Source organism: Babylonia areolata, chromosome 12 (genome assembly GCF_041734735.1).
Source record: "Babylonia areolata isolate BAREFJ2019XMU chromosome 12, ASM4173473v1, whole genome shotgun sequence".
Classification (NCBI taxonomy): Eukaryota; Metazoa; Mollusca; class Gastropoda; order Neogastropoda; family Buccinidae; genus Babylonia; species Babylonia areolata.
The window spans coordinates 1,140,912-1,164,155 of NC_134887.1; the positions used below are offsets into that span (position 1 = coordinate 1,140,912).

A 23,244-nucleotide genomic window follows, 5' to 3' on the forward strand; every position below is an offset into this window, starting at 1 on the left:
GATGGTCAGAGCTGTGAGGGGAGGGGGGGTGGGCAGTTCTCTGCAGATGATGGTCAGAGCTGTGAGGGGAGGGGGGGTGGGCAGTTCTCTGCAGATGATGGTCAGAGCTGTGAGGGGAGGGGGTGGGCAGTTCTCTGCAGATGATGGTCAGAGCTGAAGGCCTGAGGGAATCTCTAGGGCACCATCACTTGCTTTGGTTGAAAGCAGACACTGTCTTTCCATCATCACTTGGTTGAAAGCAGACACTGTCTTTCCATCATCACTTGGTTGAAAGCAGACACTGTCTTTCCATCATCACTTGGTTGAAAGCAGACACTATCTTTCCATCACTTGGTTGAAAGCAGACACTATCTTTCCATCACTTGGTTGAAAGCAGACACCATCTTTCCATCACTTGGTTGAAAGCAGACACTATCTTTCCATCACTTGCTTTGGTTGAAAGCAGACACTATCTTTCCATCATTTGGTTGAAAGCAGACACCATCTTTCCATCATCACTTGCTTTGGTTGAAAACAGACACTATCTTTCCATCACCACTTGCTTTGGTTGAAAGCAGACACCATCTTTCCATCACTTGGTTGAAAGCAGACACTATCTTTCCATCATCACTTGCTTTGGTTGAAAACAGACACTATCTTTCCATCACCACTTGCTTTGGTTGAAAGCAGACACCATCTTTCCATCACTTGGTTGAAAGCAGACACTATCTTTCCATCACCACTTGCTTTGGTTGAAAACAGACACTATCTTTCCATCACCACTTGCTTTGGTTGAAAACAGACACTATCTTTCCATCACCACTTGCTTTGGTTGAAAGCAGACACCATCTTTCCATCACCACTTGCTTTGGTTGAAAGCAGACACTATCTTTCCATCACCACTTGCTTTGGTTGAAAGCAGACACCATCTTTCCATCACTTGGTTGAAAGCAGACACTATCTTTCCATCACTTGGTTGAAAACACACACTATCTTTCCATCATTTGGTTGAAAGCAGACACTATCTTTCCATCACTTGGTTGAAAACACACACTATCTTTCCATCATTTGGTTGAAAGCAGACACTATCTTTCCATCACTTGGTTGAAAACACACACTATCTTTCCATCATTTGGTTGAAAGCAGACACTATCTTTCCATCACTTGGTTGAAAACACACACTATCTTTCCATCATTTGGTTGAAAGCAGACACTATCTTTCCATCACTTGGTTGAAAACACACACTATCTTTCCATCATTTGGTTGAAAGCAGACACTATCTTTCCATCATCACTTGCTTTGGTTGAAAACAGACACTATCTTTCCATCATTTGGTTGAAAGCAGACACTATCTTTCCATCATTTGGTTGAAAGCAGACACTATCTTTCCATCATCACTTGCTTTGGTTGAAAGCAGACACTATCTTTCCATCACTTGGTTGAAAGCAGACACTATCTTTCCATCATTTGGTTGAAAGCAGACACTATCTTTCCATCATCACTTGCTTTGGTTGAAAGCAGACACTATCTTTCCATCACTTGGTTGAAAGCAGACACTATCTTTCCATCATTTGGTTGAAAGCAGACACTATCTTTCCATCATCACTTGCTTTGGTTGAAAACAGACACTATCTTTCCATCATTTGGTTGAAAGCAGACACTATCTTTCCATCATCACTTGCTTTGGTTGAAAACAGACACTATCTTTCCATCACTTGGTTGAAAACAGACACTATCTTTCCATCATCACTTGCTTTGGTTGAAAACAGACACTATCTTTCCATCACTTGGTTGAAAGCAGACACTATCTTTCCATCATCACTTGCTTTGGTTGAAAACAGACACTATCTTTCCATCACTTGGTTGAAAGCAGACACCATCTTTCCATCATCACTTGCTTTGGTTGAAAGCAGACACCATCTTTCCATCACTTGCTTTGGTTGAAAGCAGACACTATCTTTCCATCATTTGGTTGAAAGCAGACACTATCTTTCCATCACTTGCTTTGGTTGAAAACAGACACTATCTTTCCATCACTTGGTTGAAAACAGACACTATCTTTCCATGTGGGGGGAACTCATTATTTTGTTGGCAGCCTGCTTCTTCTTTTCTTTCTCTCTTTCTTTCCTTACGTTTTGTTCAATTTAACATTTTCTTCAATTTAACATTTTATTCAATTTTAAAATATCAGCTTTTCCTAAAGCAGTGCACTTCTCGCTCACAAAAGACAACGCCTTACATAACAAAAACCAACACTTCCCAAGTGGTCATGTTCACTTGTTTATTCACACGTCAAGGACACCAGACACAGGCATCGTCGGCAGCCCTCTTGTAGAGAACTTTGATCGCACAAAGTCTGACCTGTCAAACATGCCTCCACTGCCACTGTTCTGCACCACCTGCACGTTCAGTCCATCAGACACACACACCACATTCAGTCCATCAGACACTGTCCACACAACACACACACCACATTCAGTCCATCAGACACACACACCACATTCAGTCCATCAGACACTGTCCACACAACACACACACCACATTCAGTCCATCAGACATACACACCACATTCAGTCCATCACACACTGTCCACACAACACACACACCACATTCAGTCCATCAGACATACACACCACATTCAGTCCATCACACACTGTCCACACAACACACACACCACATTCAGTCCATCAGACATACACACCACATTCAGTCCATCACACACTGTCCACACAACACACACACCACATTCAGTCCATCAGACACACACACCACATTCAGTCCATCACACACTGTCCACACAACACACACACCACATTCAGTCCATCAGACACTGTCCACACAACACACACACCACATTCAGTCCATCACACACTGTCCACACCCTTCAAACAGCACACACACCACATTCAGTCCATCAGACACTGTCAACACCCTTCAAACTGCACACACACCACATTCAGTCCATCAGACACACACACCACATTCAGTCCATCAGACTGTCCACACACACACACCACATTCAGTCCATCAGACACTGTCAACACCCTTCAAACTGCACACACACCACATTCAGTCCATCAGACACACACACCACATTCAGTCCATCAGACACACACACCACATTCAGTCCATCAGACACCACATTCAGTCCATCAGACACACACACCACATTCAGTCCATCAGACACACACACCACATTCAGTCCATCAGACACACACACCACATTCAGTCCATCAGACACACACACCACATTCAGTCCATCAGACACTGTCAACACCCTTCAAACAGCACACACACCACATTCAGTCCATCACACACTGTCCACACCCTTCAAACAGCACACACACCACATTCAGTCCATCAGACACTGTCCACACAGCACACACACCACATTCAGTCCATCAGACACACACACCACATTCAGTCCATCAGACATACACACCACATTCAGTCCATCACACACTGTCCACACCCTTCAAACAGCACACACACCACATTCAGTCCATCAGACACTGTCCACACACCACCCTTTCACACAGTTCCCTTTTTTCCCCAAGCTATGGGGTGGATTGGTGAAGAGAAACAACAATGACAACAGCAACAACAACAACAAAATCACTTATACATCACGTCTCAAATTTCAATCACACACAGCATTGTGAACAGTACTTACGCATAATATGACACATTCTGGAACAGTACAATCTGTTACTTCCACATATGCACTGTCGATCAGCCTATGTATTTTCTCACATGTGCATGATATCCGTATCACACATTTTCTCATCCACATAAAATGCATAAAACACACAACCTGTCATTCACATACACAATCTGTTACTCACACACACAAGTCACACACACACAATGCGTCATTCAGACACAACAGGTCACTCACACACACAATGTGTCACTCAGACACAACAGGTCACACACACACTACAGGTCACTCACACACAACAGGTCACACACACACGATGTGTCACACACACAACAGGTCACACACACACAACAGGTCACTTACACACAATGCGTCACTCACACATACAATGCGTCAGACTCGGCAAAGCAGCCACCAAGACCCACCCCTCAGCCATCCACATCCCATAATGCCCTTCAAACTTTGCATGCTCCCCCTCTTCCCCCCACACCCACACCCTGCTATGTCAGGGGGGAGAGGGTGCTACGTGTGTGGAGGACTGCCAGAGAGAATCTGGTACTGCTCATCTCCACCTCCCATCCCTGAAAACAGACTATGGCTGCCTGAAGGCAGGGGCAGAGACAGCCACACATGTGAGGCCCCACCCACAGATACCAGTGAATGAGGGACAGAAAAAAAACAAAAAAACACCAAAAAAAACTAACACCCTCCCCCCACCCAAAAATGTTTATTAAAAAAAAACCCCAAAAAACAAAACCTCTCACTGTTCAGACCTGAAGGATGGGTAGTGCTGGGTGCAAGTCTTGACGAAGCCTCTGCAAGCGGACTTTCCTAACCTGGAAATCATCAACCCCCCACCCTTCCAACCACACACACACACACACGGCCCCCTTCACGACAGCACAATGGGATCAGTTGTGTCCTGCCCAGATTCCTTCCTGTCACCCCCACCACCACCAGACTTGACACCATTTGTCCCACACGGCACAAGGGGGCTGGCACCTCCACCCTCCCCCCCCACCCCCTTCTCCTGCCCCTCATCCTCCGAACTGGAACTGGAGTCGGAGCTGGAGGAGGTCACGACCTCTGGCACCACTGGAGACAGCGCTGCGCTCTCCACCTTGGCGGCTGACAGGGCGGGGGAAGGTGCTGGTGGGGGCTTGGGGTCGGAAGGTGCTGGTGCAGGGGCAGACGACGAGGAGGAGGAGGAGGGTGGTGGTGGTGGTTTGGGTTGGCTGCTGCCTGTGTCTTTCCCCTTCTCTCCGGGTCTCTCCGACCTGACGGCACCGCTGTGCTTGTTGTTGTCGCCGTCCCCGGATTTGCTGCGCTCCTTGTCTTTCCTCTCTTTCCTCTCTTTGCCCTTGCGGTCGCCGCGCTCTTTGCCGCGCTCCCTGTCCTTCCTGTCCCCGCGCTCTTTCTTCTTCTCCCGCTCTTTCTTCTTGTCGCGGTCCTTGTGCTGTTTGTCCGCCGCTCTGTCGTGGCCACGCCCCGCCTTGGGGGCCTCCCTCGTCCTGTCCTTCTTCTTCTTCTTGGGCGTCCTGCACACCACACACCACTGACATCAGTTCTGCACACCACACACCACTGACATCACCACACACCACTGACATCAGTTCTGCACCACACACACCACTGACATCACCACACACACCACTGACATCACCACCACACACCACTGACATCACCACACACCACTGACATCAGTCCTGCACCACACACACCACTGACATCAGTCCTGCACCACACACATCACTGACATCACCACACACACCACTGACATCACCACACACACCACTGACATCACCACACACACCACTGACATCACCACACACACCACTGGCATCACCACACACACCACTGACATCACCACACACACCACTGACATCACCACACACACCACTGACATCACCACACACACCACTGACATCACCACACACACCACTGACATCACCACACACATCACTGACATCAGTCCTGCACCACACACACCACTGACATCAGTCCTGCACTACACACACCACTGACATCACGACACACATCACTGACAGCAGTTCTGCAGCACCGACATCAGGTGTACACCAGTCATACATCAGTTGTACACCACTGACACCAGTCGTATACACAAGTGACACCAGTCATACATCAGTGACACCAGTCGTACAGCAGTGACACCAGTTGTGCATCAGTGACACCAGTGTGGGGAGACAGTTTGTCCAGACAGTGTTGTCCATGACAGAGGAGACAGTTTGTCCAGACAGTGTTGTCCGTGACAGAGGAGACAGTTTGTCCAGTGTTGTCCATGACAGAGGTGGGGAGACAGTTTGTCCAGACAGTGTTGTCCATGACAGAGGTGGGGAGACTGTTTGTCCAGTGTTGTCCGTGACAGAGGAGACAGTTTGTCCAGACAGTGTTGTCCATGACAGAGGAGACAGTTTGTCCAGTGTTGTCCATGACAGAGGTGGGGAGACAGTTTGTCCAGACAGTGTTGTCCGTGACAGAGGTGGGGAGACAGTTTGTCCAGACAGTTTTGTCCGTGACAGAGGAGAGAGTTTGTCCAGACAGTGTTGTCCGTGACTGAGGTGGGGAGACAGTTTGTCCATGACAGAGGTGGGGAGACAGTTTGTCCAGACAGTGTTGTCCGTGACAGAGGTGGGGAGACAGTTTGTCCAGATAGTGTTGTCCGTGACAGAGGTGGGGAGACAGTTTGTCCAGATAGTGTTGTCCGTGACAGAGGTGGGGAGACAGTTTGTCCAGACAGTGTTGTCCGTGACAGAGGACACAGTTTGTCCAGACAGTGTTGTCCATGACAGAGGAGACAGCTCAGGCTGACAGGACAAAAACTGTGACTGGCTGATGATAACTTGCCGCTTCATTCCAGTTCACCCCCTGTGCCAATGCTTACTTTTAAAAATTAATCTCACCACTCTGAAACACTGCTTACCCCCATTACCCCTGAAAACAGTGTACGCTGCGCTCAACCCAGCAGTTGGCAGGTCTGTTAACCATGCACAAGAGAGAGAGAGAGAGAGAGAGAGAGAGAGAAACACCCAAAATCTTACTTTGACCGTGAGCGCTTGTGCTTCTTTTTGTGCTTGCTCTGTGACGGTGACTGTGACCTTGAGCGGGACCTTTTCGAGTTGACCTTTTTCCTCAAGGGCGAGCGGCTTCGCGGCAGGGGGGACCACTCGCGGCCAGGCGGTGAGGGCGACCTCCGGGAGCGGAAGGGTCGGATGGGGGACACCCGTCGTGACCCAGCCAGGCCGCGCCGCGGGGAGTGGGAGCGCCGCAGGGAAGAGGTGAAGCGGGGAGGTGACCTGCACCATCGTCGTCTGTGTTACCATGGCCACAACAACCACCGCACTCACACACACAGGTCAAAGTGCCCATCGCAAACTGTGCGGCCACCAAACGCTCACAGCGAGAGCAAGCCGAAGCACTGTGATATAGCTTGCACGCACACACACACATATGCACCACCACCACCCCACAACCACACCACAAGCATAATCACACCACACCACAAGCATAATCACACCACACCACACCACACCACACACAACCATCATCACACCACACCACACCACAAGCATCACCACAGCACAGCATCCAGGCCAGTACCTCAAGGGGTTGGCGTAGGCACTGGGAGGGGTGCGAGACTTCTTCCTGCGCTTCCTGCGACTGGAGGGGGCAGGGGACTTGGAGCGTGAGGCCCTGTGTGGGGGGTTGTGGGTCAGGAGGGTGGGGGTGCCCGAGCGGTTGTTGTACTCAAACACCTCCGGCACTGGGGATGACGGCTTGCTGCAGGTCGGCGTCACGCCCGGCGAAGGCTTCACCTCTGTCAGCAGTTTTCACTTTCACTTTCTCAAACACGCCTCACTGCATTCGGACTAATTCATATATATATGTATATATGCTACATCGCACTTGACCATCAGCACAGCCCAACGTCTTTAGTCAGGCCTTGAGTGCATGCATATATTATATTTGTGTACCTTATCAGAGTGGATTTCTTCTACAAAATTTTGCCAGAGGATAACACTCTTGTTGCCATGGGTTCTTTTTCAGTGTGCCAAGTGTGTGCTGCTCATCAACACAAACCTTGATATCTCATCAACACAAACTGAGTGGGTCAAGATAAGAATAACCTCGATATCTCATCAACACAAACCCTGATATCTCATCATCACAAACTGAGTGGGTCAAGATAAGCATAACCTCGATATCTCATCAACACAAACCTTGATATCTCATCAACACAAACTGAGTGGGTCAAGATAAGAATAACCTCGATATCTCATCAACCTCGATATCTCATCAACACAAACCTTGATATCTCATCAACCTTGATATCTCATCAACACAAACCGAATGGGTCAAGATAAGAATAACCTTGATATCTCATCAACCTCGATATCTCATCAACACACACTGCATGGGTCAAGATAAGAATAACCTTGATATCTCATCAACACAAACTGTGTGGGTCAAGATAAGAATAACCTCGATATCTCATCAACACACACTGCATGGGTCAAGATAAGAATAACCTTGATATCCCATCAACACACACTGCATGGGTCAAGATAAGAATAACCTTGATATCTCATCAACACACACTGCATGGGTCAAGATAAGAATAACCTTGATATCTCATCAACACACACTGCATGGGTCAAGATAAGAGTTTCAGTTTCAGTAGCTCAAGGAGGCGTCACTGCGTTCGGACAAAACCATATACGCTACACCACATCTGCCAAGCAGATGCCTGACCAGCAGCGTAACCCAACGCGCTTAGTCAGGCCTTGAGAACACACACACACACAAAAAAAAAAAAAAAAAAAAAAAAAAAAAAACCAACGGGGGAATAAATAATAGATAAGCTTGCATAAATAAATAAATAAATAAATAAATAAATAATAATTATAATATAGAAAAAGGTAGTAGTAATAATATTAGTAATACTAATAAAATGATAATAATAAAACATAAATAAATAAATAAATAAGACAACAATGGTGATAAATAAGCAAATAAATGTAAAATATGAAGACACACATTCACACATACACCCACACATGCATAACAGAAATGCACCAGACATGCAGTTTCACATATATGAAAGCACAGTCAAATACATATAAACTTACATGAGCTCCAACACACACACACACACACGCATTACCGTGTACCTCCTCTACCCCCCTCCTCCACACACTCATTTCTAGTCTAAGTATCGCAGCTTCCACGGCACACACACACACACACACACACACAAACACACACTCACAGAGATGAACACTTACTTGTACAAGCACATATGAAAGCACAGTCAAATACATATAAACGTACATGAGCTCCAACACACACATACACACACACACATTACCTTGCACCTCCTCTACCCCCTCCTCCACACACTTATTTCTAGTCTACGTATCGCAGCTTCCACGGCACACACACACACACAAACACACACTCACAGAGATGAACACTTACTTGTACAAGCACACACACATACGCCCATATCTCCCACCCCCAACCCCACACACGTACATACAAAGATATATATATATATATATATATATATATATATATATATATATATATACACGTTCCAATATCCTGTTGCTCCCACAGTGTAGGCATGCATACACTCACATACCTCATCCTCTACCCCACCTCCCCCCGCACTCCCACCTCCCCTCACACACACACACACACACGTACACATATCTCTCCTGACACTTGTGTGCAATTTCACTCTCGCGCATTCACAAACGCACTCAAAAGCACAGACCCACACATACACACAAACACACACAGCCGCCACTGACTGGCCGCAAGAGGGATGGGAAAAGATCTCTGATGCCAAGAACGTGGCATCTAGTGTGTTGCTCGGTCTATTGTATTTGGAAAGGCCCACAGAGACTCTGTTCCGTTTTGAAGAAATTTGCGCAATGTTGGTTTGGAAATGATGCCGATATTTGTTTGATTTGCAAAGCATCGTGCTCTACCTTTCATATTAGATTTGCGGCCGCTCCCTCTCTCTGCTTTTATTTCTTTGAGGCGATCGATGGTGTGATGGCCTTGTACCTGTTCTTTTTGGTATTCTTTGACTTTTCTGAGGATTTCCGATTTTCCTAGATGTAGGCTGCTCGTTGGTGTTGCGTTACCAGCAAGTCTGTCAGCTCGCTCATTTCCCTTAACACCTGCATGTCCCGGGCAGTATGTCCATGTGAGTTTTTTAATCTGAAAGTTGCGCATTGCGTTATGCCACTCTGGGCTTCCCATTCCGTTTTCGATTTTCTGTATGAGGTTCATTGAGTCGGTTAGGATCATGGCATGTTGGTTTCCGGGCGTATGGAAGGACGATAGCCACTGGAGGGCATGTGTCACGGCTTCAACTTCCATCGTTAGGCTGGAGGTTGTGACTTTGTAGGCAGCATTCTCTTCCCAAATTGTTTTTCCATTTTGTTTCGCAGTGAATCCCCAGCCAGACTGGTCTTTGGTGACTGAGCCATCTGTGTATATGATGATGTCCTCTTCTTTACTGTTTTCTTCTATAAGCAGCTTCACTTCCGCATCAGTTTTGCCCTCTGGCCATTCCCGACAATGTCTTCCTAGAGTGGGTGAAATGACTGTGTTGAATAGATGGTTGAGGTTTTCGGGGTTTTTCTCCCATTCTTTTGTTTCTTTCAGGTCTTGAAGTCGGCATACTAGCTGGATTGTGTCTTCTGCTTGCCCCATCCATGATCTTCCTCGTCCTAGACGGCTGCCTTTTTGTTCTTTGACTGCGTCATGCAGTGGGTTTTGAGGGTTTTCTAATGCTTTGAAGTAGGTCTTGACCTGTTCTAACTTGTTTCTGGCCTGCACTGAAGGAAGGTCAAGCAGGTATCGCATGGTTTCTGTGGGCGTGTCTTTTGTTGTTCCAAGGATCAGCCTCATAGCTTTATTTTGGACTCTTTCTAATTTTAGGAGGTTGCTTTGAGACGGTGTTGTTAGCCCAAGTCCGTAGTCGATCACACTGAGGACGAGTGATTGGTATAGCAGGAAGAGGTGGCGTTGTTCAATTCCTTTGGTTGCCATTGCTTTTAAGACTGAAAGGCCCTTTTTGCATTTGAGAACAGTGTTTTCCGTATGTTTTCTGAAGGTCAGCATCCTGTCGAAGTGTATTCCTAGGTAGCGTAGGCATTCAGTTTTCTCAATTTGAATCCCATCGAATGACACAGAAGGTGGTGATTTGCTCGCGGTTTTGTTGTTGAGGGTGCACAGCAACGTTTGGGCTTTCGCTGGATTGATGGAAGATCCTGTGTCTTTGCACCATTGAGCAATATTGTTTAGTTGTTTCTGGACGGCTTCAGTTCTTTCCTGAGCATTTTTTGAAGTTTTGAAGACCAGGCCGTCATCCGCAAGGGTAAGCACCCGAGCAATTCCATTGTTGTTTAAGTCTGCAAGGCCCTTCGTGTAGACATTGTAGAGGACAGGAGAGAGTGGAGACCCTTGTGGCAGTCCCATGGATAGTTTAGAAGGTGCAGACATCCAATCTCCGAGGCGTAGGACGACGGTTCTTTCCTGAAGCGCTGCTGCTATCCATCTTGTCAGTGTCAAACTTACTCCATACCTTAGTAGCAGCTCCATGAGGTGCGCAAACTGGACTTTATTGTAGGCATCTTCAAGGTCAATTGCTACTGCTAGTGTTTCTTCTTTTCTTTGAAATCCTTCATACACCTCATATGCAAAAGCAGCTGCATTTTCCCATGTGGACTTGCCTGTTCTGTAACCACCTTGATTTGAAGGGAGAATGTGCCTGTGTTCAAGATCCCTTGCAAGTTTCCTGGCTATCATGCGTTCCATGAGCTTTCCAACAATGTTTTGCATGGTTAGGATCCGGTAGCCGCTTACCTGACGATGGTCCTTTCCTGGTTTTGGTATGGGTTTTAAGAAGCTGTGTGTCCAGTCCTCCGGCACCTGTCCATTGTGGAGACTGTTTTGATATAGATTGAAAAGTTTGCTTCTGTCTTCTTCCGATAGCTCCTTGATGTCTGAGTAACGAACTTTGTCTGGGCCAGGAGCCGATTCTTTCTTGCATTTAGCTATTGCCTCGTTTAGATCATCCATTGTCAAGTCATCATCAGGTCCAGTCTGCATAAGGGTTTGGTTTAACTCCTCAACATATTTCTTTTTCTCATCTAAGTTTCTTTGATCACTCTGTTGTATGAAACGTTTGAGCAAGGCAGATCCTTTTTCTTCATTTGTCTTAAGCTTGGTTCCGTCAGTGTCTAACATGTCTGGGGTTGTTGTTGTGCACGTTTTCCCTTCCATGCGACGATAAAATTGCCAGAACTCTGTCAATGTTGTGTCATAACTGAGTGCCTCGCAAAACTGTTTCCACTTGTCATTTTTGGCCTCTTGAGCAATGACTTCAAACTGTTTAGTTTTTTCTTTCATTTTTGTTTCAATATCTTTGTCCGGAGATGGTTTTGTTCTTTCTTTTTGCCAAAGTTTGACAGCCGCATGTTTTTCTATCCAGGCTCTCTCTGTGTCGGTATTCCACCATGGGGGCTGAATAGTTTGCATTCTGTTCAGTGCCGTTCTTTTGTTTCTTCTGCGTCTTAATTTTTCGATGACGGTTGTCTCTTTGGTTTCATACTGAAATGGATCACGCAGTTTCATACAGGGTTTATCGGACAGTTTCTGTAGACTGAAAGCTACCGGGAGGTGGTCGCTGCCTTGGTATGGAAGTGTCTCTGCATTCATTTCTGCTCTGAATTTTGGAGATGTTAGAGCGATGTCGATCACACTGTCACTGTCCCCTTGTCTTGTTCCAAGGCGATATGGGGATGTGGTTGTTAAAGGGCTAAGAAGAATTTCCCCTATCATTCCTTCAAGTGCGAGTCCTTGTGGGTTTGTGTTCCGCTGGTCCCATAACTTTGATCTTGCATTGAGGTCTCCACAGATAATGACCGAGTCTCCAAGTTCGTTCTCTATTTCCTCTAAAAAGGCCCAATTCTCTTTTGTTGTGCAGGTTCCTGGGTGAACGTAGGCATTGATGAGCACGATGCTTTTGTGAACTCCGTCAGGTTTGTCAAGACGAACCCCCAATAATTCACATGAGTTGCTAAGAATAACCTTGATATCTCATCAACACAAACTGTGTGGGTCAAGATAAGAATAACCTCGATATCTCATCAACACACACTGCATGGGTCAAGATAAGAATAACCTTGATATCCCATCAACACACACTGCATGGGTCAAGATAAGAATAACCTTGATATCTCATCAACACACACTGCATGGGTCAAGATAAGAATAACCTTGATATCTCATCAACACAAACTGTATCAGGCCTGGCCTATAATCAATAATTACTGTGAGTGCTTTCGAATATGTTGAAAGATACAAATATCAACATTGCATATATACGATACATTCATCCTCCACACTGTAAATAAAATGTTCAGCTTCATAGATCGTTCCCCCCCCCCCCACCAACAAACAAAAACAAGAGAGGCAAGGCCTTCAAGACTCACTTGTGATACACTTAAAAAAAACAACAACAACTAATCATTAAAATGTGTTCTGTATTTGTTATTAAAAAGCTTCGCGTTTAAGAAAAAAAAAAAGAAAAAAAAAGAAAAGAAAAGTCCTAACCAGATTCGAACCCCGTGTGTTCGGGTGAGAAGAAACTGCCTTATCCGTTACACTATCATGGCTCCTTAACTGACGTTCTAAAATTTAACATTTGAACATACTTTTTTAAAGGGCAATAAATCAATTGCGGTATTCGCAATGAGAACGCTGTTTAAATCATACTATTCTGGTTATCTTGGGCATTCAAAAAATCTTTAAGGGCAATAAAGTACAAACCATTTGGCACACACTTTTCTACATACAAGCACGCGCACACACGTGCCCTGGCATACGTGCAGGCAACATGGACAGAAAGCAAGACAGGAGGCAGCACACTCACCCCCCTCACCCCCCTTATCACAGGCCGCAGCAGAGGCGGGCGACTCCTTGACGATGCGCAGCAAGTTGATGAACATGGCCGCCTTCTTCTTGCGCTCCGTCTGCAGTTGTCTTTCCTTGCTGCAGGCCGCCAGCTTGTCGCGCGCTGCCGTTGCCAGTTTGTCCTTCAGCCGTTCCTCCGCTGTCCACACACATATGTGCACACACATTCATCAAAAACACACAACACAACACACATACATGCACACACATTCATAAAAAACACACAACACAACACACATACATGCACACACATTCATAAAAAACACACAACACAACACACATATATGCACACACATTCATCAAGAACACACAACACAACACACATATATGCACACACATTCATAAAAAACACACAACACAACACACATATGTGCACACACATTCATAAAAAACACACAACACAACACACATATATGCACACACATTCATAAAAAACACACAACGCAACACACATACATGCACACACATTCATCAAAAACACACAACACACATACATGCACACACATTCATAAAAAACACACAACACAACACACATACATGCACACACATTCACAAAAAACACACAACACAACACACATACATGCACACACATTCATAAAAAACACACAACACACATACATGTACACACATTCATCAAAAACACACAACATAACACACATACATGCACACACATTCATCAAAAACACACAATACAACACACATGCACACACCTTCATCAAAAACACACAACACAACACACATACAACACAACACAACACACACAGTGTCAGTTATGTGTAGATGGACAACTACTTTTTCTTCTTTATTCCTGCACTACAACTTCCATATTGAACGCATGAGTGGGCTTTTACATGAGTGACCGTTTTTACCCCGCCATGTAGGCAGCCATGCTCTGTTTTCAGGGTGTGGTGTGGTGGAAGGTGCATACCGGGTATGGTCTTGTTTACATAACCCATCGAACACTGACATGGACAACGGGATCTTCAATGTGATCTTTATCCATGCGTACACACTCAAATGGAGTTCAGGCACTAGCAGGTCTGCACGTATATTGACCCAGGGTATGAAAAATGTCCACCTCTGCCCGCCAGGTGCCATGACCTGGATTTGAACCCAGGACCTTCAGACTGAAAGTCTGACGCTGTAACCTCTCAGCTGTTGCTCCCCTCACTGTAACTTCCCAGCGGTTGCTCCCCTCACTGTAACCTCACAGCTGTTGCTCCCCTCACTGTAACCTCCCAGCTGTTGCTCCCCTCACTGTAACCTCACTGTAACCTCCCAGCTGTTGCTCCCCTCACTGTAACCTCACTGTAACCTCCCAGCTGTTGCTCCCCTCACTGTAACCTCACTGTAACCTCTCCAGCTGTTGCTCCCCTCACTGTAACCTCACTGTAACCTCCCAGCTGTTGCTCCCCTCACTGTAACCTCCCAGCTGTTGCTCCCCTCACTGTAACCTCTCAGCTGTTGCTCCCCTCACTGTAACCTCCCAGCTGTTGCTCCCCTCACTGTAACCTCTCAGCTGTTGCTCCCCTCACTGTAACCTCACTGTAACCTCCCAGCTGTTGCTCCCCTCACTGTAACCTCCCAGCTGTTGCTCCCCTCACTGTAACCTCACTGTAACCTCCCAGCTGTTGCTCCCCTCACTGTAACCTCACTGTAACCTCCCAGCTGTTGCTCCCCTCACTGTAACCTCTCAGCTGTTGCTCCCCTCACTGTAACCTCTCAGCTGTTGCTCCCCTCACTGTAACCTCACTGTAACCTCCCAGCTGTTGCTCCCCTCACTGTAACCTCACTGTAACCTCCCACCTGTTGCTCCCCTCACTGTAACCTCACTGTAACCTCCCAGCTGTTGCTCCCCTCACTGTAACCTCTCAGCTGTTGCTCCCCTCACTGTAACCTCCCAGCTGTTGCTCCCCTCACTGTAACCTCACTGTAACCTCCCAGCTGTTGCTCCCCTCACTGTAACCTCCCAGCTGTTGCTCCCCTCACTGTAACCTCCCAGCTGTTGCTCCCCTCACTGTAACCTCACTGTAACCTCTCAGCTGTTGCTCCCCTCACTGTAACCTCTCAGCTGTTGCTCCCCTCACTGTAACCTCCCAGCTGTTGCTCCCCTCACTGTAACCTCACTGTAACCTCTCAGCTGTTGCTCCCCTCACTGTAACCTCTCAGCTGTTGCTCCCCTCACTGTAACCTCCCAGCTGTTGCTCCCCTCACTGTAACCTCCCAGCTGTTGCTCCCCTCACTGTAACCTCCCAGCTGTTGCTCCCCTCACTGTAACCTCACTGTAACCTCCCAGCTGTTGCTCCCCTCACTGTAACCTCCCAGCTGTTGCTCCCCTCACTGTAACCTCCCAGCTGTTGCTCCCCTCACTGTAACCTCACTGTAACCTCCCAGCTGTTGCTCCCCTCACTGTAACCTCACTGTAACCTCTCAGCTGTTGCTCCCCTCACTGTAACCTCTCAGCTGTTGCTCCCCTCACTGTAACCTCCCAGCTGTTGCTCCCCTCACTGTAACCTCACTGTAACCTCCCAGCTGTTGCTCCCCTCACTGTAACCTCACTGTAACCTCACTGTAACCTCCCAGCTGTTGCTCCCCTCACTGTAACCTCACTGTAACCTCCCAGCTGTTGCTCCCCTCACTGTAACCTCACTGTAACCTCCCAGCTGTTGCTCCCCTCACTGTAACCTCTCAGCTGTTGCTCCCCTCACATGGAAAAGTCATACTTTGAAAACCAAGTATGCCAGAAATATTACATGTATTTGTGAACAAAATAGTACCCATCAACATATCCTTGTATGTGATGTTAAAATCAGTACATCCAGGTACTTATAAAACATTTTGTTTAAAACATTTTGGAATTACCAACATAAATACATCCTCTTTTTTTTGTCTCCTTATCAAACAGTCCAATAGATAAGTACTTTTAGACTCAGGATTTTTCTGTCCTGTTTCTAATCTAAAATTCATCAATGGCAAAATAATAAGCATTAAGACATCACCACACACACACACACACACACAAACCCACTGCATGTACACTCAGACCACTTTCCCCATATCCAGCTTGTTACACCACATCCACCCTTTCAACTCCCCCCTCCCACCCCCCGACCTCATTTGGGAATCAAACCCAGGCCCTCACAGACACTGTACTGGCAGATAAGTGATAACCATACAGCCACCTTTCTCTGTCAACCTCACCACACCCTCACAGCTAAGTGTCAACCTCACCACACCCTCACAGCTAAGTGTCAACCTCACCACACCCTCACAGCTAAGTGTCAACTTCACCACACCCTCACAGATAAGTGTCAACTTCACCACACCCTCACAGCTAAGTGTCAACTTCACCACACCCTCACAGCTAAGTGTCAACTTCACCACACCCTCACAGCTAAGTGTCAACTTCACCACAACCCTCACAGCTAAGTGTCAACCTCACCACACCCTCACAGATAAGTGTCAACCTCACCACACCCTCACAGCTAAGTGTCAACCTCACCACACCCTCACAGATAAGTGTCAACTTCACCACACCCTCACAGCTAAGTGTCAACCTCACCACAGCCTCACAGCTAAGTGTCAACCTCACCACACCCTCACAGCTAAGTGTCAACCTCACCACACCCTCACAGATAAGTGTCAACTTCACCACACCCTCACAGCTAAGTGTCAACTTCACCACACCCTCACAGATAAGTGTCAACTTCACCACACCCTCACAGATAAGTGTCAACTTCACCCACACCCCTCACAGCTAAGTGTCAACCTTCACCGACACTGTCTGGCAGATAAGTGATAACCTACAGCCACCTACTTGTCAACTTCACCACACCCTCACAGCTAAGTGTCAACTCACCACACCCTCACAGTAAGTGTCAACTCACCACACCCTCACAGCTAAGTGTCAACCTCACCACACCCTCACAGCTAAGTGTCAACTTCACCACACCCTCACAGCTAAGTGTCAACTCACCACACCTCACAGCTAAGTGTCAACTTCACCACACCCTCACAGCTAAGTGTCAACTTCACCACACCCTCACAGATGTGTCAACTTCACCACACCCTCACAGATAAGTGTCAACTTCACCACACCCTCACAGATAAGTGTCAAGCCTTCACCACACCCTCACAGCTAAGTGTCAACCTTCACCACACCCTCACAGATAAGTGTCAACGCCTTCACCACACCCTCACAGCTAAGTGTCAACTCTCACACACCCTCACAGAAGTGTCAACTTCAACACACCCTCACAGATAAGTGTCAACTTCACCACACCCTCACAGCTAAGTGTCAACTTCACCACACCCTCACAGCTAAGTGTCAACTTCACCACACCCTCACAGATAAGTGTCAACGCCTTCACCACACCCTCACAGATAAGTGTCAACGCCTTCACCACACCCTCACAGCTAAGTGTCAACGCCTTCACCACACCCTCACAGCTAAGTGTCAACCTTCACCACACCCTCACAGCTAAGTGTCAACCTCACCACACCCTCACAGGTAAGTGTCAACTTCACCACACCCTCACAGCTAAGTGTCAACCTCACCACACCCTCACAGCTAAGTGTCAACTTCACCACACCCTCACAGCTAAGTGTCAACGCCTTCACCACACCCTCACAGAAGTGTCAACTTCACCACACCCTCACAGCTAAGTGTCAACGCCTTCACCACACCCTCACAGATAAGTGTCAACTTCACCACACCCTCACAGATAAGTGTCAACTTCACCACACCCTCACAGATAAGTGTCAACGCCTTCACCACACCCTCACAGATGTGTCAACTTCACCACACCCTCACAGATAAGTGTCAATGCCTTCACCACACCCTCACAGAAGTGTCAACCTCACCACACCCTCACAGATAAGTGTCAACTTCACCACACCCTCACAGATAAGTGTCAACGCCTTCACCACACCCTCACAGATAAGTGTCAACTTCACCACACCCTCACAGATAAGTGTCAACTTCACCACACCCTCACAGAAGTGTCAACTTCACCACACCCTCACAGCTAAGTGTCAACTTCACCACACCCTCACAGATAAGTGTCAACTTCACCACACCCTCACAGCTAAGTGTCAACTTCACCACACCCTCACAGATAAGTGTCAACACCTTCACCACACCCTCACAGCTAAGTGTCAACTTCACCACACCCTCACAGATAAGTGTCAACGCCTTCACCACACCCTCACAGCTAAGTGTCAACTTCACCACACCCTCACAGATAAGTGTCAACCTCACCACACCCTCACAGCTAAGTGTCAACTTCACCACACCCTCACAGATAAGTGTCAACTTCACCACACCCTCACAGCTAAGTGTCAACTTCACCACACCCTCACAGATAAGTGTCAACTTCACCACACCCTCACAGATATGTGTCAACTTCACCACACCCTCACAGCTAAGTGATAACCATACAGCCACCTTCACAGCCACAGGTCGACTTTAGTTGACTAGACAGTGCACCGCCATGGGTGACCTTTCTCGACACAAGGGGTCATGCTGACATGACCAGTTTTCACACTGTAACAAAGCTGCACAGCTGCAGCCAGTGTCCCGCCAATAGATCAATGACTAACCTTTGCCCCCTGACCCAGTTTGAAGTCAACAAGTCCATTGTGCTGTTTTGACATGAACCAAAGCCAGTGACAAGAGAATCATTTCTATAATATCTGGCACTGCGGAGTGTTTTTCACACAGAAACTTGGTGGTGAAAGTTAAAGACAGAAACAAGTGTGTGAAACCAGAACTATGTCAACTTGACTATCTCTCAAGACAAATCAAGATATGGTCACGTATCTCAACAAACCATTAATATAAAGAGACAAGAACAATAAAACAGTCAACAAACTGTCAATACGGAAATCTGCATGATACAGAAATGCCCCCACCCATGCCAACTGATACCGGGAAGATAAATCGTGTTCAGAATAAAAAACGAACACCTCTTTGATTCTGCTTGCCCATTGTTGGATGACTTGAGGCAGAAGTTTGTGGAAGATTTCCAAATGTACCCTGGCACAAACTGTTGTAACACAGACCCTTCGGATGTCCAGTGGGTGTCTGAATGACCCAACCTTTAGCTTCCGTCGTCAGAATTGTGGTATTCTTTGTCAACATTCACCTCTTCAGTGTAAGAGCCTTCCGCTTGCAATATTTTGATGATGGTAACTGTGGTGAAACGCTGTTAACGTCGTCTCTTTTGCCGTTCGTATGGAGAGAGTAAGTAAAATAATGTAGGAAAAATGATGAAATTCTTTTAGAAGGCTATCAGAAAATCACTGGAAATGTACTCCCTATAAACCCATCCACCATGTCTATGTACCTGTAAAGACGCAGCACATTAATGTGATGCTATCCACCATGTCTATGTACCTGTAAAGACGCAGCACATTAATGTGACGCTATCCACCATGTCTATGTACGTGTGAAGACGCAGCACATTAATCTGACGCTATCCACCATGTCTATGTACCTGTAAAGACGCAGAACATTAATCTGACGCTATCCACCATGTCTATGTACGTGTGAAGACGCAGCACATTAATGTGACGCTATCCACCATGTCTATGTACGTGTGAAGACGCAGCACATTAATTTGACGCTATCCACCATGTCTATGTACGTGTGAAGACGCAGGACATTAATTTGACGCTATCCACCATGTCTATGTACGTGTGAAGACGCAGCACATTAATTTGACGCTATCCACCATGTCTATGTATGTGTGAAGACGCAGCACATTAATCTGACGCACTGCCCTCTGACGGGAACTTCTGAATCCTGTGTCAAGGGAAGGAACTCCTCGCTGAACTCAAACCAAGCAAAAACGAAAATCATGTAAAATAAGGTTTGTTCATTTTGTTGCAATAGACAGCTCTTGATAAGCAGAAAACATGCCAGTTTTACATGAAATTAAATATGGTAACCAATTTTACAGTGAAGACTGGTTTAACAAAATCTGAACAAGGCTCAAGCAGTGGGTGCATCAAAGAGGATGAAAACTGACTAAGTCATCTGTTGTGTGTGCATGCGCGTTCTTCCATTCTCTAAATCCTCAGCAACAAACAAACATACCTCATAACAACAGCTGCCTATGATTGAAGGCATGTCTAATCAATCATTCTCAGCCATTTTTGTCCCCTCAAAAAAAAATCAACATCTTTAGAAATTCATAGCGAAGAAACTTCTCAACTGATCCCATTGCTTCTAACTTCCAAATGGCGGCAGTGGAAGGAAGTCACAATGAACTTCCTCTCCCAGTGCATTGTGGGACTGCTAAAAGTGAAAGTAAAGGTAAATGAACAGTGTGTTCACAGGGCCACAGCAGGTGGGTCAGGGACTGAACAGGGGCTTCCAGTGGGCTTTAAGGGACAATTCAGTGGCCACAGGTTCAAGGCGTCAAGGTGTGCAGACTACATCACATCTGCTGTTAAAGGAAGAAATCAATAACAATTCAATGGTGCAGACAGCTGACACCTCTCACCTTGCTTTTTCTCCACATCCTCCACGCCCACAGCCTTCACCTCTGCAGACACTGCCGTTGCCATGGACGCCGGAGTGGTGATGGAGGTGGTGATGGTGGTGGTGGGGACGGGAGCAGGGCTGGGGGAGTGACTGCCAGACTTGCTCTCCTCTCCGTCCTCCTTCAGCACGCCCTCCTCTCCTGGTCAGGTGGAAACCACACACACCTCTGTCAACACTGCCGTCGGGGTGGTGTGGTGTGGTGTGGTGTGGTGTGGTGTGGTTGTGTTGTATTGTACTGTGTTTGTGTGTGTGTGTGTGTGTGTGTGTGTGTGTGTGAGATATTACTTCAGTTCAGAATAGAACAGGGCAGTGATTTCAAAGCCAGGAACATGTAGTTTATCAGTGATATTAAATTAAGGAACACATGTAGTTTACTAATGATTTCAAAGCCAGGAATACATGTAGTTTACCAATGATTTCACAGCCAGGAATACATGTAGTTTACTATTGATTTCAAAGCCAGGAATACATGTAGTTTACTAATGATTTCAAAGCCAGGAATACGTGTAGTCTACCAGTAATATCACAGCCAGGAATACATGTAGTTTACCAGTGATTTCAAAGCCAGGAATACATGTAGTTTACCAGTGATTTCAAAGCCAGGAATACATGTAGTTTACCAGTGATTTCAAAGCCAGGAATACATGTAGTTTACCAGTGATTTCACAGCCAGGAATACATGTAGTTTACCAGTGATTTCACAGCCAGGAATACATGTAGTTTACTAATGATTTCACAGCCAGGAATACATGTAGTTTACTATTGATTTCAAAGCCAGGAATACATGTAGTTTACTAATGATTTCAAAGCCAGGAATACGTGTAGTCTACCAGTAATATCACAGCCAGGAATACATGTAGTTTACCAGTGATTTCAAAGCCAGGAATACATGTAGTTTACCAGTGATTTCAAAGCCAGGAATACATGTAGTTTACCAGTGATTTCAAAGCCAGGAATACATGTAGTTTACCAGTGATTTCAAAGCCAGGAATACATGTAGTTTACCAGTGATTTCAAAGCCAGGAATACATGTAGTTTACTAATGATTTCAAAGCCAGGAATACATGTAGTTTACCAGTGATTTCAAAGCCAGGAATACATGTAGTTTACCAGTGATTTCAAAGCCAGGAATACATGTAGTTTATCAGTGATTTCAAAGCCAGGAATACATGTAGTTTACCAGTGATTTCACAGCCAGGAATACATGTAGTTTACCAGTGATTTCAAAGCCAGGAATACATGTAGTTTACCAGTGATTTCACAGCCAGGAATACATGTAGTTTACCAGTGATTTCAAAGCCAGGAATACATGTAGTTTACCAGTGATTTCACAGCCAGGAATACATGTAGTTTACCAGTGATTTCAAAGCCAGGAATACATGTAGTTTACCAGTGATTTCAAAGCCAGGAATACATGTAGTTTACCAGTGATTTCACAGCCAGGAATACATGTAGTTTACCAGTGATTTCAAAGCCAGGAATACATGTAGTTTACCAGTGATTTCACAGCCAGGAATACATGTAGTTTACCAGTGATTTCAAAGCCAGGAATACATGTAGTTTACCAGTGATTTCACAGCCAGGAATACATGTAGTTTACCAGTGATTTCACAGCCAGGAATACATGTAGTTTACTAATGATTTCACAGCCAGGAATACATGTAGTTTACTATTGATTTCAAAGCCAGGAATACATGTAGTTTACTAATGATTTCAAAGCCAGGAATACGTGTAGTCTACCAGTAATATCACAGCCAGGAATACATGTAGTTTACCAGTGATTTCAAAGCCAGGAATACATGTAGTTTACCAGTGATTTCAAAGCCAGGAATACATGTAGTTTACCAGTGATTTCAAAGCCAGGAATACATGTAGTTTACCAGTGATTTCACAGCCAGGAATACATGTAGTTTACCAGTGATTTCAAAGCCAGGAATACATGTAGTTTACTAATGATTTCAAAGCCAGGAATACATGTAGTTTACCAGTGATTTCAAAGCCAGGAATACATGTAGTTTATCAGTGATTTCAAAGCCAGGA

The 23,244-nt window shown here is 46.0% G+C and overlaps 1 protein-coding gene across 3 annotated transcripts in view; it reads right to left on the minus strand.

Moving 5' to 3' along the window:
• Positions 1-2,987: 2,987 nt before the first annotated feature.
• The window catches only part of LOC143288296 (splicing factor, suppressor of white-apricot homolog), a 46,540-nt gene continuing 26,283 nt past the window's right edge, over positions 2,988-23,244 (minus strand). For all 3 annotated transcript variants that reach the window (XM_076596643.1, XM_076596646.1, XM_076596645.1), the window contains exons 11-15: positions 21,164-21,343; positions 13,615-13,794; positions 7,260-7,476; positions 6,701-6,955; positions 2,988-5,179 (exon numbers count right to left, since the gene is read on the minus strand). In XM_076596643.1, coding sequence (XP_076452758.1) covers positions 4,534-5,179; positions 6,701-6,955; positions 7,260-7,476; positions 13,615-13,794; positions 21,164-21,343 — 1,478 coding nt within the window. In that variant the 3' untranslated portion in view covers positions 2,988-4,533. The remainder of the gene's footprint in view (positions 5,180-6,700; positions 6,956-7,259; positions 7,477-13,614; positions 13,795-21,163; positions 21,344-23,244) is intronic.